Source organism: Neocloeon triangulifer, unplaced genomic scaffold (genome assembly GCF_031216515.1).
Source record: "Neocloeon triangulifer isolate White Clay Creek 2 clone unplaced genomic scaffold, ASM3121651v1 ptg000001l, whole genome shotgun sequence".
Lineage (NCBI taxonomy): Eukaryota > Metazoa > Arthropoda > Insecta > Ephemeroptera > Baetidae > Neocloeon > Neocloeon triangulifer.
In genome coordinates this window covers 4,022,002-4,038,118 of record NW_026775544.1, presented here as the reverse complement: position 1 = coordinate 4,038,118, position 16,117 = coordinate 4,022,002, and the positions used below count along the sequence as shown (strand labels likewise).

General features: G+C 35.7%; 4 protein-coding genes across 4 annotated transcripts; 1 reads left to right on the top strand and 3 right to left on the bottom strand.

Annotated features, from left to right (window-relative positions):
• Positions 1 to 169: 169 nt before the first annotated feature.
• LOC132201531 (putative phosphatidate phosphatase) lies at positions 170 to 2,548 on the bottom strand. The gene is made up of 6 exons (XM_059627747.1): positions 2,340 to 2,548; positions 2,027 to 2,178; positions 1,185 to 1,335; positions 894 to 1,120; positions 469 to 666; positions 170 to 409 (listed from the first exon to the last, which is right to left on the bottom strand). The coding sequence occupies exons 1-6, from the start codon at positions 2,401 to 2,403 to the stop codon at positions 317 to 319; spliced, it is 885 nt and encodes a 294-aa protein (XP_059483730.1). The 5' UTR covers positions 2,404 to 2,548; the 3' UTR covers positions 170 to 316.
• A 708-nt stretch (positions 2,549 to 3,256) lies between these two features.
• Positions 3,257 to 6,263, bottom strand: LOC132198494 (putative phosphatidate phosphatase). The gene is made up of 6 exons (XM_059622569.1): positions 6,200 to 6,263; positions 5,814 to 5,965; positions 4,947 to 5,097; positions 4,629 to 4,849; positions 4,157 to 4,351; positions 3,257 to 4,090 (listed from the first exon to the last, which is right to left on the bottom strand). The coding sequence occupies exons 1-6, from the start codon at positions 6,261 to 6,263 to the stop codon at positions 3,971 to 3,973; spliced, it is 903 nt and encodes a 300-aa protein (XP_059478552.1). The 3' UTR covers positions 3,257 to 3,970.
• A 93-nt stretch (positions 6,264 to 6,356) lies between these two features.
• Positions 6,357 to 11,008, bottom strand: LOC132198480 (putative phosphatidate phosphatase). The gene is made up of 5 exons (XM_059622568.1): positions 10,669 to 11,008; positions 10,417 to 10,568; positions 10,007 to 10,357; positions 9,356 to 9,532; positions 6,357 to 6,731 (listed from the first exon to the last, which is right to left on the bottom strand). Exons 1-5 carry the CDS (start codon positions 10,730 to 10,732, stop codon positions 6,630 to 6,632), a joined length of 846 nt encoding a protein of 281 aa, XP_059478551.1. The 5' UTR covers positions 10,733 to 11,008; the 3' UTR covers positions 6,357 to 6,629.
• A 1,686-nt stretch (positions 11,009 to 12,694) lies between these two features.
• Positions 12,695 to 16,005, top strand: LOC132198472 (26S proteasome non-ATPase regulatory subunit 11). Its single transcript, XM_059622556.1, has 9 exons — positions 12,695 to 12,842; positions 13,530 to 13,634; positions 13,685 to 13,824; positions 13,882 to 14,052; positions 14,106 to 14,244; positions 14,469 to 14,613; positions 14,672 to 14,795; positions 15,122 to 15,247; positions 15,386 to 16,005. Exons 1-9 carry the CDS (start codon positions 12,758 to 12,760, stop codon positions 15,614 to 15,616), a joined length of 1,266 nt encoding a protein of 421 aa, XP_059478539.1. The 5' UTR covers positions 12,695 to 12,757; the 3' UTR covers positions 15,617 to 16,005.
• Positions 16,006 to 16,117: the final 112 nt, after the last annotated feature.

Below are 16,117 nucleotides of genomic sequence, written 5' to 3'. Positions count from 1 at the left end.
CAACAGAGAGCAACTTGCGCCCACCTGACCATCTGTTGCTCTCGCTCTATCGTCTTTTTTTCTCTATATCTACTATGGGAACCAACGACCGGCGCAGCTGTGCAACCCTCTCCGCTCTTTTGTCGCACCGGTTGCATAGAGAAGAAATAAAAATAATACAAAAAAAGAAAAAAATATTCTTCACGCACTGTTTCTCTTTGACGGTTCGTTTATTTAAATTATGTGTACAAGTATGCAACTGTTTTCTTTTAAGTTATGCAAATAAACGAATATTAAATTGAGTTGAGCAGTGAGAAAAATAATATGTGCTCATGCGTCAATTTGAATTTCTTTTGATGTCGTCAGTGACGGGCAGCGAAGACTCCACTTGGATTTTTTGGAACTCTCTGAATGGTTTTAAGCTTTGAATCTGCGAAAAATAAATTTTCTCCTTAAATTCTATAAGTAATTTTTTGTGGTAGGCAATACAATCAAAACGGCAGGAGTTATTCCTATTAGACTTCCAGCAATGACATCTCTCCAGTGGCTCATGTTGTCCATGACCCTTGACACAGCTGTGAACCACGCGGCCAAAAGAGCTAACCCTTGAACGAACGGCCTAAAGAGGAAGCACGCTAATGTTCGCTGTGTTTGGTCGTCTTCCCTTAATCTGCTTTGGAGGTAGAACTAGAGTGGAAAGATTAAAAAATTAAATTATTTTTTGTTTTCAAATAGTTTTATTATTTAAATTATTTTCCTTAAAAAGGAATTTTTTGGAATATTTTAAATCCTAAAATTTTTATTTAAAAAAATATTCAAGTAATGAAATTAATGCTTTTTCACTAAAATATTTTTTACAATTATTATTTGCTATTATCAATTTTATCATAATTCATAATTAATGTTATACTCACTATGAGATAGGTGGAAACAAAGAAGGATAAACTGGCGTGTCCAGAAGGAAAAGATAAACGGGCTTCTCTGATTCGGGATAGAATCCCACCATCGCATTCATAATAATTTCCAACAAAGCTAGACCCGAATTTGAAATACTCGAACGGATCTTTTACACTATTGCAAAAGATATCAGGCTCGCACACGTCAAAGAAGTGCGGCCGCAGGGCTCCTATGTGGTATTTGGCTGTTGAAATTTAGAGTAAAAATTCAGACGGTTGGTGCACTTTCGTTATTATAATCATAATTACCAATATCGGTGGTTATTTGGCTGAATCCTGCGCCGCAAAGAAATGCGGTTACAACCGAGTAAAGTTGAACCAGCCACACTCGCAAGTCGCGACGTCTTATCAGAATGCCACTCGGACCGGGGGTTGAAAGGAAAATTTCAAGTAAAACCATCTGGATAAAAAAAACATATTTTCTTTTTCAATTTCTAACTTTTAATTTTATTTTAGGGTGAAATAAGTAATAGGTTTAAAAAGAAGTGGTCATTTCCGGCCGTTCCTGCTATGTAATTCATGAATGTAATTCAAGCTATTGAATTAAAGATAAAAGAAGGCCACTTTTTTGCAATTATATTTTATAATTAAAATTTTCTAGAAAAACTTTGATTAAATTATTTTAACAATTCAAATACTTATTCTTATTATGTATTGAATTGAATTAAGATTATTGGGATATTTGGACTTAAATAAGATAAAAGAGAATATCTTCCTGTATAGTCAAAATTATTTTTAAAAATGAGATTTTCACAAAATAATAAGATAACTCTATTGAGCCTCAATTCCATATTGCTATGAAACGCGGTTTAATCTGTGAGATAGTAATTATAATTGCGTGATGATAGCTAATCAGATCGATTAGTAAACTTGCTATCTGCTTGCTATGTTCAGAAAATGTGAAAAAGTGATTGGATGTGCAGAGGGCGAGATACAAAAAGCAGAGAGCTCCCGCGCGCACTCAAAAACTGCGCACTTTAAATTAACTTGTTTAGTTCAAATTTGCAGTCAATACAAGAAAAAGATAATTTACTTAATTCCCCTTATAATCAACTAGGTGTTTAAAATAGAAAATTCTAAACTATACATACCAATGCTAGGCCTCCAACGATAAAGCTGACGCCAAGTGCCCATGTTGGAATGGTACCTTCTAGGTAGGGTAGGCGGATTGAATTGTCCGAGCAGGAAAACCCGCGATTAATAGGAACGTTCAAGAGCGGCACCAGAATCACGGTGAGTCCCTCTTAAGGAGAGTGAAATATATTGTAGAACATACATACATAGAATTAGAAGGTGACATTTATTAGATTAAAAAGAAAGTGAAAATGAAGAGACTAATTAGACGCGATTAAGGATTTATATTTAAGGCTGCTCAAAAATAAAAACAGCTAGAGATAAGCGCACCTGCCACTAGGATGCCCCAGTCGACAAGGACTGACCTGCCTAATATGCCGACCAGTTTCGCCATTCTCGGATGACTGACAATGAGCCTGGAAGGGAAGGATCCTTGTCATATATGCCAGGCACCCCTTATTGTTAGATAAGCAAAGAGATATTTAGCGATAAAAATATATCAACATAATATATATTATATCGCTGCCTCTTTAGAGGATGCAATATGCATCAGGGGCTGCCGGGGAAAGACGTTGGTCGCTCTTTTTGCGTCAATCATAGTTGCTGCGATATTATGCTGACGATTATCAAATTTGCAAGCTGTTAATTTTATCACTCATCTTAAACTCCAACGTCTTTATGAATCTGGAGTTGAAAATGACGCATATCTAATCGTGGATTTTCATTTCAATTATTATCTGCATTTCTTGATGAGTATAATCATATGCGAGTAATGAATAATACTCTGTCATGTCATGAATTACAATAATAATAATTAATTTTAGTCAATTAACATCAGATGTGGACCTTGTTTGATTTTGATCATTGATATAATCAGAATTCAAACTCTGCTTCAGCTCTGCTTTTATTATACTGTATCAATCATGCAAGTGATGCAAGGATGCAAGGGTCTTTTCTCCAAATAATATTAAATTTTTCTTTTTCATATGGGATAATTTTGAAGAAGATTTACTACTTTTATTTTATATAAAGCACTGGCGGACCTTCCTTAAAGACTAACGCAATTTTTAAAACAGAATGTTATTCTATGAAAGCTCACATTTATGTAATATTGAAGACAGAAATGAGGAAAAAATAGTTATAAGTTGCAATACAATGTTCTAATTAGTATAAAAATTTAAAGTTAATTGTTATATAGTCATGAATTATAAAAAAAAATTCAGTCATAAATTTTTATTTTTTTATTTATATACATTACTATCATAAAATTTTTCGTCTTTTTTTAACACGCACTTGAGATACTAAAATGAATATATACTTCAAAACTCTCAGATATTCATATTTCGCTATCTTGTGGTGAAATTAATTGTGCCCTGTTGCCTCCATCTTGACTGAATTATAGCTAAAAACTAAATTATTTCTCTGAAATGCAATTTAATTACAGCACGCAGCTTTATTTTTAATATATTATATCAGCTTTTATTGTTATTATTAATAAATTATTGCTTTTTTTATCTTGCCTCAGGAAAGCACGCAGCTAGAAATAGATTTTCATGCTAATTATAATTTTCTGCTATTATGATTTTAAAGCCCAATCACAGCTAAGATAATTTTTAAACAATCTTTAAGTGAAAATAACAATGCCAAAATTTCAATAAATTAATTAATTCCAAAACGCAACAAATATTTAATAAATCGTATATTGTTGGTCACGCTGCTACATCTCATAACTTTAGCTTCTCTTGTTTGCAAAAAATATCATCCTAAACAGTGTTGATTTATTTTCTCTCTTCTCTGACAAATATTTAATATATGTAATTATTCAAAAACCAAACGCACTGTACATTCCTAAATATGCGCGATTTTTTTTTATAAATTGTCAAAGTAAACAATCGTTTTCAACGAATATTCACAGTTAAGTTGAGCGGTAATTAATGTTTTTGACACTTTTATTTTCCCAGTCAATTTGAATTGCTCTCAATGTCGTTCAGACCCGTCCGACCTGCCTGCAGGTGCCGCAGCGGTGACTCCTCATTTGGTTTCAGACAACGCACATCTTTGAATGGTTTTAAACTTTGAACCTGTGCAAAAAAAAAGAAGAAAGATTTCACCGTAAAATTTTCCTTTTTTTTATGGAATGGCATTACTATCAAAACGGCGGCCGTTATTCCTATGAGGCCTCCGGCGGTGACATCTCGCCAGTGGTGCATGTTGTCCATGACCCTCGACACGGCAGTGAACCACGCGGCCAAAAGAGCCAACCCTTGGATGAACGGCCTGACGATGAAGCACGCTAATGCTCTCTGCGTTTTGCAGTCCCTTAATCTACTGTGGAAGTAGAACTGGAAAGAGCATTAAATTAAAAAAAAAAAAATTAAACAAGGTTCAGTCCTAAAGTAGTTTTTAATTGGAATTTATCGCAGAGAAAATCATGCAGAGGAATTTTAACCTTATTTGTATATGATATTGATCAGAAAGTTGAATAATTAGGTCTGTATGTGACTGAGTTAGTCTTATCTAAATTTTTCGAATTTTTTTTAATCTGTTTCACATTATTCTATACCACTGGCTGAAGGCATTTATTATCAAAAAATGGCATATTTATGCATGTTGACTCACAATAAGATATGTTGAAACGTAAAAGGACAAACTGGCGTGTCCAGAAGGAAAAGATAAGCGGGCCTCTTTGATTCGATGTAAGTCCCATCCTTTGCATTGGTAATTTTCAAAGCCATCCCCAGGGTAGAAATACTTGAACGGATCCGTGACACTCTCGCACAAGTTACCAGGATCGCATAGCTGGTAGAAGTGCGGTCGCAGGGCTCCCACGTGGTATTTGGCTGTTGAAATTCAGTTAGCATCCATCGGTGTCGTAAAAAAGGTCGGCCCGAGCGAGCTCTGCGGCCGGCGCACGTGTGTAATTATAAGCAACGTTACCGATGTCCGTGGTTATTTGGCTGAATCCCGCGCCACAAAGGAATGCGGTTATGACCGAGTACAGTTGGACCAGCCACACTGGCAAGGCGCGACCTCGGCAGAGAACGCCACTCGGACCAGGGGTTGAAAGAAAAATTTCGAGTAAAACCATCTGGATAAATATAAATTGCTGTTGTTATTAAAAAATATTAAAAAACGAAAATAATGAAGATTTTCAGGTTTGATTTTAAATAATTGCCTTTTCCTATTATAACTGTTTTCTTCAATTGCAGGGCATTTTCTTACTATGAAAATGATATTAAAACGTCTTCTTGGATTTAATCTATCAATATAATCGTGAATTATAGCTTTTCCTATAATTTAAATTGAAATTAAATTAATAAAAATAAATCATTGCATATGCAGAATATGACCTAATTAAGATATAGCAATAAACATATTTATACTCTAGTTTGTTCTAGATTTACAATTAAGAATTTAAATAATTAAATTTTAGGAAAATTAAACTCAAATCATAAGTACAAGCTCTTCCACATCTGATTTTTAGTACAGAAAATTGAAGCTATTTTTAATACATGGTAAAAAAATTAATAAAAGTAGGATAAATGATTTTCCAATTTATAATTATTATAATTAAGCTCGTTTCAACTGAAAAGAATACAAAAATAAGTGATTAGATGCGCCAGACGGTGTAAAAGAGCCGCACTCAGAGTCTGCACGGTCGATTGAGCATTAATTAAACTTGCCGGCAATTTCCTGCCGCGAGAAATTGCGTAAATATCTCTCTTTGGCAACGCGTGACTCCGCTTACAAGTTAGATTCAACAAGGTGTCAAAGGTGTTTAAAATAGATCAGCAATTAAAATACCAAGGCGAGGCCTCCAACGATGAATCCAACACCGAGTGCCCATGTCGGAATTGTATCTCCTAGGTAGGGTAGGCGGATTGAGCTGTCCGAGCAGGAAAACCCGCGCAATGTGGGACTGGAAAAGAGCGGCACCAGCAGCACGGTGATGCCCTCTCAAGAGGAAGGAAATATTATTAAAAATGGTACAAAAAAAATGTCCAGAGGCAAAAGTATGACGGATGAGTCCCCAGGCAAACTGACACACACTGACAATAAAAGTGGAGGCTGTAAGTGATACTGCTGCTGGTATGGTTGGCGGGATTATTAACCGCGATTTAGGACCAATTAAGGCCGCTGGTGACGCAAGCGGGGGCTCGGCGGCGCAAAGAAGCTTGAGAAAAACGCACCTGCCACCAGGACGCCCCAGTCAACAAGGACCGACCTGCCCAGGAAGCCGATCAGTTTCGCCATGCTCGGCTGACTGAGTGTCAACGAGGAGGGGCCCCGTCCCATCCACGGGCATGCATAGATAGGCAGGGAGATAAGGAAAGATAAAAATTAATATCAATAGAATATATCGCTGCCTCTTTATTAATATCATCATATATAATCGCTATTCAACAAGTTCTTTTTATTTAACAATTATTTAATTATAATTTAGTCCGGAGTGGATTTAAGGCCTTGCTTTAGTTAACAATAAAAGAAAAATATTATTTAAAATCTCTTTCACTTGTATCCCTTTCTAATATTAAAATCTGCTGGAGTTAATTAAGACTTGTTCTTAATGTTCATTGATGTTTTGTTTTAAAAAATGCTGCCGTTTCCCTTTATCGTCTGTCAGGTGTCTATGGAGCTGTTGGTGCCCGGCTGGACCATCGGCAGGCTGCCGCTTGAGTCGAGATTCGGCCTCTTCTTCGTCAGGCCAGACACACACGTCACCTACAACAGACAAAAGGCGATGCTTCATTCAGCTACTTCCTCTCTCCCTCCGCTTATGTTTTTACTCTCGGCTAATGGGTGTTTTGTTTCTCATTGGCGCGCACTTGATTGCTTTTTTTTACAACGACGACCGCAGCTACTTATTCTGAGAGGGTTTAATGAATGGGGGGCTTGTTATGTTTTTAAGGCGCTGCGCTAGAGGAAGAGAAAGAGACGCCGCCGCTCTTTTTGCATCATCAGTCGCGGCAATATGTTGATCGAATTTGCGAGCTGTTGATTTTATCTCTTCCTCTCCAACGTCTGCACTTACAATCTGGAGAGGAAGATGACTCTTCTCTCTGCTCATGTGATTTTCGGTCAAATTATTGTCCGTTTTTTCCGATAAGCTTACTTAGAAGTGACTAATAAACCTACTATGTGATAGTTTAATGAAATCGAAATTGATAAAAATGAGTGAGCAGTAGTAAATGATAAAAATCACGTTTGTCTAAACGCTCAGATTTTTGCATTTTGAAATCGTATGAATCTAGAATTTTTCTGATTAATTTCTTATGGTACATAACATACTGGTACTTTAAGTTATTTGATAATATAAGTAAGAACGTGCTCAACTGGATTGACGTACTTGAAGATTTTCTTATTTTTTTTACTTTAAGTACCCTCAGAGCCTTCCACATTTATAAAACAAATAAATATTTATTTCAATAAAAACAATACGCTTCTATAAGTATTGGGAGAATAGGTTGTACGTAAATATAAAAAAGAACATAATTAATAAACGAGATATCAAAATATTTTACAACAAAATAAAAAGTAATTAGTATTAATGAGCTTCTCTAAGCTTGTTTCTGATTTATTTTTTAATTAAAAAAAAAAAAAAAAAAAAAAAACTACCGTTCAGAATTCATAATCACTATACAAGGTGCACTTGAAATTCAATCATCAATTGATTCTGAAATTCATATAAATCTTAATAAATAATTCAAATACTTTCTAAAAAAAATCAAGTGTGCTTTTTTTCAATAGCAAAACAACGATGTTTTAGATTATATTATATTTTTTTAATAGATAAATTAAATTTTTATCTTATGATAAACAAGAATTTATTGATTGACCTTTGCAGACTTGAACTGCAATTTGTTTCTCTTTTTATCTCTTTGCAAATAACCACGAGCGAATCAAAGAATGATTGCTAATCAGCACAAGTGGCCACTTTTTGGGTAAGATTTGATAGCATTGTGGCTAAATCATTGATATTATATTAAATAAATATTGTCGGCGCCAACAATAAAAGATTCACATCAACCAAATTGATCCGGCATTTCATTTTTTAATGAGTTGGCCTGCTCGCCCGCAAGTCGCGTCTGCCGCTGCAGATGCTCTCTAGCAATAGAGCGGCTCCAAGGACGAGTCGATTGGAAAACGGCGAGTGTGTCAGAAGTGGCATGAGAGGTCAAATGGAGTTAGCGCGGCGAGACAAAAAGTGTAATCTAATTGCGAGCAAAAGGCTGAGCAAACAGAGATGATTTCACGCACGAGAGAAACAGACGACCAGCGTTAATTCGTCGCACGCCTTTTTCGAGACTCAAATTAGTCATACTGCACAGTGGGAAGTTGCCGATAACAAAGCCTTTTAATTTTCTTATCGGGCGCGGCTGTCAAATGGAAAGTATAAGTTAAGCACCCGCGTTTGAAGCCGACTGAGAGAGACGCAGACCCCTCAGAGATTTAATGGCTTGACGGGGAAGAGAACTTACTTAGTTTAATGAGCTCCAAGCAGAAGAGAGTGCTGCCTTTATTCAATACGGGAACACAGAAGGATTTTACTTCCTCCAAAACCCACATCTGTTTAATTCAATGGAATTTTTGACAGTGAAACAACAAGTAAACGCCACTTAATCTATTAATATACCCGTCTGTGTTAGCGGCTTCTACATAAATAATTTTTATTCATTGATGCATTATAATATGAAAAATTTGTAATATAATTTGTGGAAAACTTGCGATTGTATAACATTTTATGATTTTCATAAAAATGCAATATTCAAATAATTTCTTTAATAAAATAATTCCAATTCATCCAATTGTGATATTTTAAAACTCCAATTTTCCAAGAATCTGTTTTAAGTCGAAATTGCAAGCTTCCCAATTCGATTAACTTAAATATTTTTACACTCTGCTTTAATTTTGAAGTCTTTTTCCATAAAACTTTTACTCATATTTCAAATCAATTCAATTTTCTTAAGCAAAAGATTTTTCTTGTCCCAAATTATTTTGTTTTAATCTCTAGTTAAGTTAAGAGTGCGTTTAGCTTGAAAATGAGAATATGACGCACAATATTTTGTTACCAGGCGTCTTTTTACTTTGAAATGAAATTTGATACCAGCATGTTTCTCATTGTAGTAGCAAAAATAGAAACAAAGAAAAACTCCAAAGCAGCAAAGGAGAAAAAGTGAGAAAACGCCTTAATATTCCTATTGTGCCAAGAACGCTTGTTTGATTAACTTAATTACACACGCGCATTAACTTGACACAAATCTGGCTTTTTAGCCACAGGAATGTGTATTTTGAAGATAAGAGTCAAAAGTTGTTTGCTTGAGATACAATTCAAGAGCGTCACTCACAATTAGGATGGCCACAAGAGCTCCTTGTGCGGACCCTGCAAGGCAGTCACTCCAGTGGTGTTTGTAGTCGGACACCCTGGTCAAGGCAGTGTACCAGGCCATGGTGAGCGCCAAAAATTGAAGAAAGTGGCGCAGCAGAGTCGAAAACCGTCGATTCCATCGCATTTGCAAATACATCTGGAAAAACGCGGAAAATTAAATTTGTAGAAATAATTCATAAAATCCAATACTATAACCACAACGCCACAAGATTTAGTTTGATTGAATGCTTACAGCCATATAATCACATATATATAATTAAATTTTAAAACGATTAAATAAAGTTAAAATAAATCATTATGGCAAAAAAATAAAGCTCAGGTTACTTCTCTGTTAACAGTAAGTTTATGTTTCAGTAGTTTTCTGATTATTTTAAATTTCAAAAACAAATTGTTCACACTAAATTTACATTCAACTTTTCCTCGGTGCTTTTTTTCTTACAAAGACAAACAAAATCCTAGTAAAAAAAATCATCCTACAAACCCTACAAACAATAATAAAAGAAAAAGAATTTTAAAGAAACCCTCATTGTAGAAAAGCCAAAATTAAATTCAATGGATTAACCTTCAATCATGAAAATATGAAATTCTTCCAAAAAAATACAAAACTTACCACTAGGAAGACCATTGTGTAGGCGGAGAAGGACGAGTGTCCCGATAAGAAGGAGAGACGAATTTCCTTGAGTCGGAAGGCGCTGACCTGTCTGTTTGTGCAGACAAAGGCCTCGTGGTACACATGCTTATTCTCAGCCAAGTTGCAGTCAATGTCGGGCTGACAGATGTCGAAGAAGTGCGGCCGTAGTCTGCCAATGGTGTACTTGGCAATGTCAGTAGTCAGTTGCGAGCATGCGGCGCCGAACAAAAAGATTCCGATGATTTTGTAACTCTCCCAAACCCACAGAGGCACCGGCTTGGAGCCGATGGAGCGGGTGCCATGGTGGTGACGGAACTCGGTGGCGAGGAACTAAAAATAAAATGCAAACAGTTAGTTTTCGCTGAGAGACCACCTGATCGTTTACGCACTATAGCGATCGGCACGGCAAAACCGGTGACGTAGAGCATCTCAGAGGTCACCGTCGAGTCTTTGAAGGGGTGCTTGAGGGACTCGTCGTTGCAGAAGAACCCGCGCTTGTACGGCGTGCCCCATATTTTGAAAATCAATAACGGCAAGGCCACTGAAAGAAATCAGGTCAGTGCATTAAATAATAATATAAAAAAAATATAAATTTTTAATGATTAATTTTGAGGATTTTTTTAAATAAAATAAAATCTCACCTGATCCTAAAATGAGGCAGTCGATGATGACCCGGCGCAGGATGACCCGCACGTCCTTATCCATGGTGGGCTAGCGGTGAATTAGCATCGGCCGTGCTCTTCCTTTCTCTCGGACGGGGCCTCTGAAGACTGACAAAAGGAACGGCCCGCGGGTGTCGAGCGCCGGCCGAGAACTTGACTGTTATAGACCAGTACCGCAGCACAACAACCCACCAGCAGCCGTAAATCACCCCATGTGTGTCTTTCGCTAGGTCTTTCGTCTTTCTGTCTTTGAGAAGGCGCCACCAAGAGATGACGACGTTTACTAGGACGGAGGATGCTGCCAGCAACTTGCCAGCATGGAACTGCATTCCAGAGTCACCTGGCGGCTGAACCTAAATATTTATCCGCGCGCTTTATGCGACACCTCTAAAAAGAAGAAAGGCCGCCGCCGCCGCAAAGGTGAAGAACCGCATCAACCGCTCTCTGCGATAAAAAGTCCCTTTCCCCTCTCTCTCATCCTCGGAATGCTTTGTAGTTTGTGACTGCGTGCGAGTTGAGTGGAATAACTGCAGAATGTACTTTAATAAAATTTGCAAGACGTCCGCACTCCGCAGGGAGATAATAAAAAAAAAAAAATCTAAATCAAAACTTCACCGCCTCTCGCATTTTTTGCACCACCAAAATTTTAAATTCTCTTTGAAATTTCCAGCACAAAAATTTTACAAATGAATAATGCTTATATTAAATTGTAATAAAAAAAAATCATTATTTATGGAATAAAAAACTGAAATTAAAAAAAGAAAAACGAAATAAACTTATTTAGTACAATGTTTTGAATTCTTGCAGTAAATCACTTGAACGTAAATTATAAATTTTGTATCAAATTTAAAACTGCATAGCGTCTATTGAACGAAAAAATTTTCAAATACAAAAAAGAAATATCAATCAGACTTGGCTCAAATAAATGATAATTTTATTCTCTGTTGTTTAATCATAAATAAAGAGCAAATAATAACTGGTATTATTTAAAATATTGATAAATGTTAATAAATCACTATTGTTATTGGAAAAAACTGCGAATTTGAACCTAAAAGTTTTCTGGTAATTCCCTGTTGTACAAATTCTATAAATTAAAAGTAAATGACGTCGACGTCTTATCTTAATCAAATCACCGATAATCACTATTTTAAAAAGTAACACGGATAATTTCCTAAAAAAAATTGTGTCAATTTTATTACAATTCTTTGTCCTAAAATGCATAATGATAATTCCATCAGATATTAAGATAAGAATCATAAAATTGTACTGTTAATAGAATGACGACACACATTTTTTTCTAATATATAGAAAGAAAGAAAAACGCAAAAGATTAATTGATATTCTGCTCAATTTTGCAACGCATTTTCTTTTAGTTAAAAAGGAAATTTTCTAAATTTCGAAAAATTAGAAATTAAAATCAGCCTTTATGAGAGTTATATTTATTTATAAGAGCTATTGTATCATGTTATAATCCTTTTGCATGATTAAAATTTTTGAACAATAAAAATCGATAAAAATATTTAAAATATTTCCATTCTCTCTTTCTCTCCATTATATTTCTATAATTCACATCTCTTCAATTTTATATAAAACGATATAAAATAAAAATAAATGGAAAATTTATGGATCGGTATGGAGGTAATCAGTAGAGGGATAGAGATTTAATGCAATATGTTTGCATCAAAAACAAATTTACCCTAATACCTTTTCCAGTCTTGAAACTGCAATGTAATATCCACTCAAATTTTTTTTTGTCTGCATTGTTAGAGACAGAGAACTCAATTTCGCAACAATGTTTTATTAAATTTGTTCAATTGTTTTTTGTCTTCTTGGAAAAGGTTGTGAGTGAAACCGTTGAAACCTAGAATTATTTCGAAAAATAATTCGCGTCAGAATCAGAAGACTCAGAAGTCAGAAAGTGGAATTTGAGAGCAGTGCAAGTGCAGCAGCATAGTTTCGCGCCACTGACAGCAGCGCTGAAGATTGCAGCGGGCAGTCGAGGAATCTCTGATGACGGCAAAACGTGAGATCGCGGCCAGTCGAGAGTCGAGACCCGTCTGCTTCCAAAATGGCTACTGCACTGTTGCTAGAACGCGCCGAGGCGATTTCTTCGATAGATACTGAGAAAGGAATTAGCATATACAAAGAAATCGGTGAGTTATTTTGTAGATAACACTCTGATCTTTCATTGAAACCATAAATCGTCGCCTTGACTGGTGCGGATTTTTGGAAATTCGCATCGATTGAGACGTGTTTTCGTATTGCAAAATTTGCAGTGTCACGTCTAAGTTTCTCTCGTTTTGCAATAATTTACTGCGTCTCAATTTTTGTAAAACGCTTTATAAAATATTTTGGATGATTTCTCATCTGACATCAAAATTTGCAGCCGTCGAGTTTGTGCGAATTCTGAAGAAACTTAAAATTTTGGAGGCATGTGTAAATTTTGGGGTCACTGATCTCCCGGCGCCTTTTAAATCCAATTTTGGGAATCATTTCCAAGTTACAAACCCGTTTCGCCCATTCTAGTGTTCTGAATATGCAGAATTCTAACGATCAACCGCTTCGAAAAATTAAGTCTCGGAATAAAGATGAAATAATAAAGTCCAACAACTTAGTTTTCATCGAACGTTTTCAATGCAACCTTGAGCAACTTAGAGTCATTACTTTTGCTTAATACTTGGATTAAAATCAAATTTAAATTATAGTTATATTTTTTAATTGAAATATAATTTATTTACTCTTCAATTCATTAACGGTCAATAATATTACTCTCACTGTTTTGGCTTATGTATATATCTCTCTTCAAAGTTTGGAGTTTTGATATTTAGTTTCTTTTACAGTTTGGAAACTTGATCCAGATGCAATTGACGAGGAATCAATTCGAATTAAGGAGCAAGGCATTATGCAATTGGGAGAGCTATTCAAGAAGGAGAAGAAAGCTAAAGGTAAAAAAAATCAGTTTTCAAAACTCATTAATACTAATTATAATTTCTAGAACTTGGAGAGCTGATCAAGGCAACACGGCCTTTCCTCAGTCTCATCAGCAAAGCTAAGGCTGCTAAACTTGTTCGCTCCCTAGTGGACATGTTCTTGGACCTTGAAGCCGGGATCGGCATCGAAGTTCCTTTGTGTTTGGTAATTTTAACTAAATTTCCTATTTTTAAAACATAAAATTTTCCTCGTCTGAAACAGGAATGCATTGATTGGGCAAAACAGGAAAAGAGGACCTTCCTCAGACAGTCCCTAGAAGCCAGATTAGTAGCTTTGTATTTTGACACCAAAATGTACACAGACGCCCTGCACCTTGGTTCCACTCTGCTGAAAGAGCTCAAAAAATTGGATGACAAAAATCTGTTGGTCGAGGTAGAAATTGAAAGTTTTAGGTTTGAGCTTTTATTATATTATGCAATGCCCAGGTTCAACTGCTGGAGAGCAAGACATATCATGCCCTGAGCAATCTGCCCAAGGCACGTGCTGCTCTTACTTCAGCCAGAACAACGGCCAACTCCATCTACTGCCCTCCTAAAATGCAAGCGTCTCTGGACCTTCAGTCAGGTAAAATTGGCAGAAAATGTTACCTTTTATTTATTCATAATGCAGTGTCTTCAAAAGCACAAACATCCTTCAAGTTTAGTGAATAAGAGAGGTTTATAAAATAAAAACCTTAAAAAAAAGTCCTAGTAAAATTAATATCCTGTGGCTACTCGTGTTGTAGCCTATCAACACGAGTTATTGAAAGGGAAGATTTGACAAATTATTAATTTAAATTGTTATTCCAGGAATATTGCATGCTGCGGATGAGCGAGACTTCAAAACTGCATACTCGTATTTCTACGAAGCGTTTGAAGGTTACGATACCGGCGAGAGCAGCAGAGCCCTCACTGCCCTCAAGTACATGCTTCTCTCCAAAATCATGCTCAACACGTACACTTAGAAATAACGTTGAAGGGGGAAAATTACATTTTTGCATTGAATTTTCCAGGCCAGATGACGTGCAGAACATTGTCAGTGGAAAGCTTGCCCTCAAGTATGCAGGCAGGGACATCGAGGCAATGAAAATGGTGGCAATGGCCAGCCACAAGAGGTCCCTGGCCGACTTCAAATCGGTTAGTTGTGACATTAAGAAGATATTATTTATTTGAGTCAATCAATGAAAAATTTAATATGTAAAATCAACCATAATTTCCCAGCTGGAAAAGTACAAAATTTAAAGAGTTGCTAAATATTAGAAAAAGTGATAGAAATTTTGATTTTTAATGAAGATCTTTGATACAAATTGGTAAAAATAATTGTTGAATGAAATTTTAAAATGAACCGAAACAAGTCAATTTAAAGTAAGTAATATCTAGCGAAGAATCCATTTTGCAATGTAATGACTCGAAAGTTTTTACTTGCTGCCTTTCTCAAACAAAAAATAATATTTTTCCCAAAGGCTCTTGAACTTTACGGACCAGAACTGAAAAATGACCCAATCGTCAGGGCACATCTTGACACTCTGTACGACACCATGCTTGAGCAGAACCTGTGTAGAATCATTGAACCATACTCTAGAGTTCAGGTAAGTCTCGAATCGGCTAAATATTATTTAAATTAAACAATAATTTCTGCGTTAATTAAAAGATAAAACTGTTAAATTAAAATACGGCTCTGTTGGTTTTTAAAAAATTAAAAAATAACACATTTTTTTTTATTATAGGTGGATTACATATCCAAAACCATTGATCTTCCCATGCTACAAGTGGAAAAGAAGTTGTCGCAAATGATCCTCGATAAGAAATTCCACGGAATTTTGGATCAAGGCGAGGGTGTGTTAGTAGTATTTGAGGAGACGCCCACTGACAAGACGTTTGAGTCATCCCTGGAGACGATCCACAGCATGGGCAAAGTTGTTGACACACTTTATCACAAAGCGAAAAAACTATCATAATAAATTACACTGATAAGCAACCCAGTTCTAGTATGAAAAATCGGAATTTCATTTGAAAAGATGAGGTTGTTTTTTATGCCTCAAATCGCAACTTGTGAACTATTAGCTTTTCCCAACCAATTATAATTATAGCCAGACACAAAATATTTCTGTACATAACAATTTTTCTTCTCTAGCCATAATAGTGTTTCATCGAATAATGGAAAAGCTCGTATTGAGACCAGCTGCTGGAAAAGTCTGGATTTCTGGGGTCTGTTTAACCTCCTGAAGTTGTGCTTGGATGTTAACAATGAGACTGCAATTTACTATAATGTGCACTTTGAATTAACTCAGTTTTTAGTCTGCTTAAAAAAATTTGTTAACAATAAATTTTGATTTTTTGAAGGAAATCTTTTTGATACAGAATTATGATTCCTGTGCCATCTCTATCAATATTATCACACATACATACATAGTTTCTCTCTTTGTGTGTTATCTTGGGAGGGTGTGTTATGTTCATGA

Excerpts from the sequence above, each read along its gene's own strand:
- LOC132201531 (XM_059627747.1), bottom strand. The coding sequence starts at position 2,403 with ATGGCGAAACTGGTCGGCATATTAGGCAGGTCAGTCCTTGTCGACTGG. Across the intron at positions 1,336-2,026 it reads TCGTTGGAGGCCTAGCATTG|ATGGTTTTACTTGAAATTTT; the intron begins GTATGTATAGTT and ends TTTTTTATCCAG. Across the intron at positions 1,121-1,184 it reads CCAAATAACCACCGATATTG|CCAAATACCACATAGGAGCC; the intron begins GTAATTATGATT and ends AAATTTCAACAG.
- LOC132198494 (XM_059622569.1), bottom strand. The coding sequence starts at position 6,263 with ATGGCGAAACTGATCGGCTTCCTGGGCAGGTCGGTCCTTGTTGACTGG. Across the intron at positions 5,966-6,199 it reads CTGGGGCGTCCTGGTGGCAG|AGGGCATCACCGTGCTGCTG; the intron begins GTGCGTTTTTCT and ends CTTCCTCTTGAG. Across the intron at positions 4,850-4,946 it reads CCAAATAACCACGGACATCG|CCAAATACCACGTGGGAGCC; the intron begins GTAACGTTGCTT and ends GAATTTCAACAG.
- LOC132198480 (XM_059622568.1), bottom strand. The coding sequence starts at position 10,732 with ATGGATAAGGACGTGCGGGTCATCCTGCGCCGGGTCATCATCGACTGC. Across the intron at positions 10,569-10,668 it reads CTGCCTCATTTTAGGATCAG|TGGCCTTGCCGTTATTGATT; the intron begins GTGAGATTTTAT and ends GATTTCTTTCAG. Across the intron at positions 10,358-10,416 it reads TTGCCGTGCCGATCGCTATA|TTCCTCGCCACCGAGTTCCG; the intron begins GTGCGTAAACGA and ends TTTTATTTTTAG.
- LOC132198472 (XM_059622556.1), top strand. The coding sequence starts at position 12,758 with ATGGCTACTGCACTGTTGCTAGAACGCGCCGAGGCGATTTCTTCGATA. Across the intron at positions 14,053-14,105 it reads ACAAAAATCTGTTGGTCGAG|GTTCAACTGCTGGAGAGCAA; the intron begins GTAGAAATTGAA and ends TGCAATGCCCAG. Across the intron at positions 14,614-14,671 it reads TCCAAAATCATGCTCAACAC|GCCAGATGACGTGCAGAACA; the intron begins GTACACTTAGAA and ends TGAATTTTCCAG.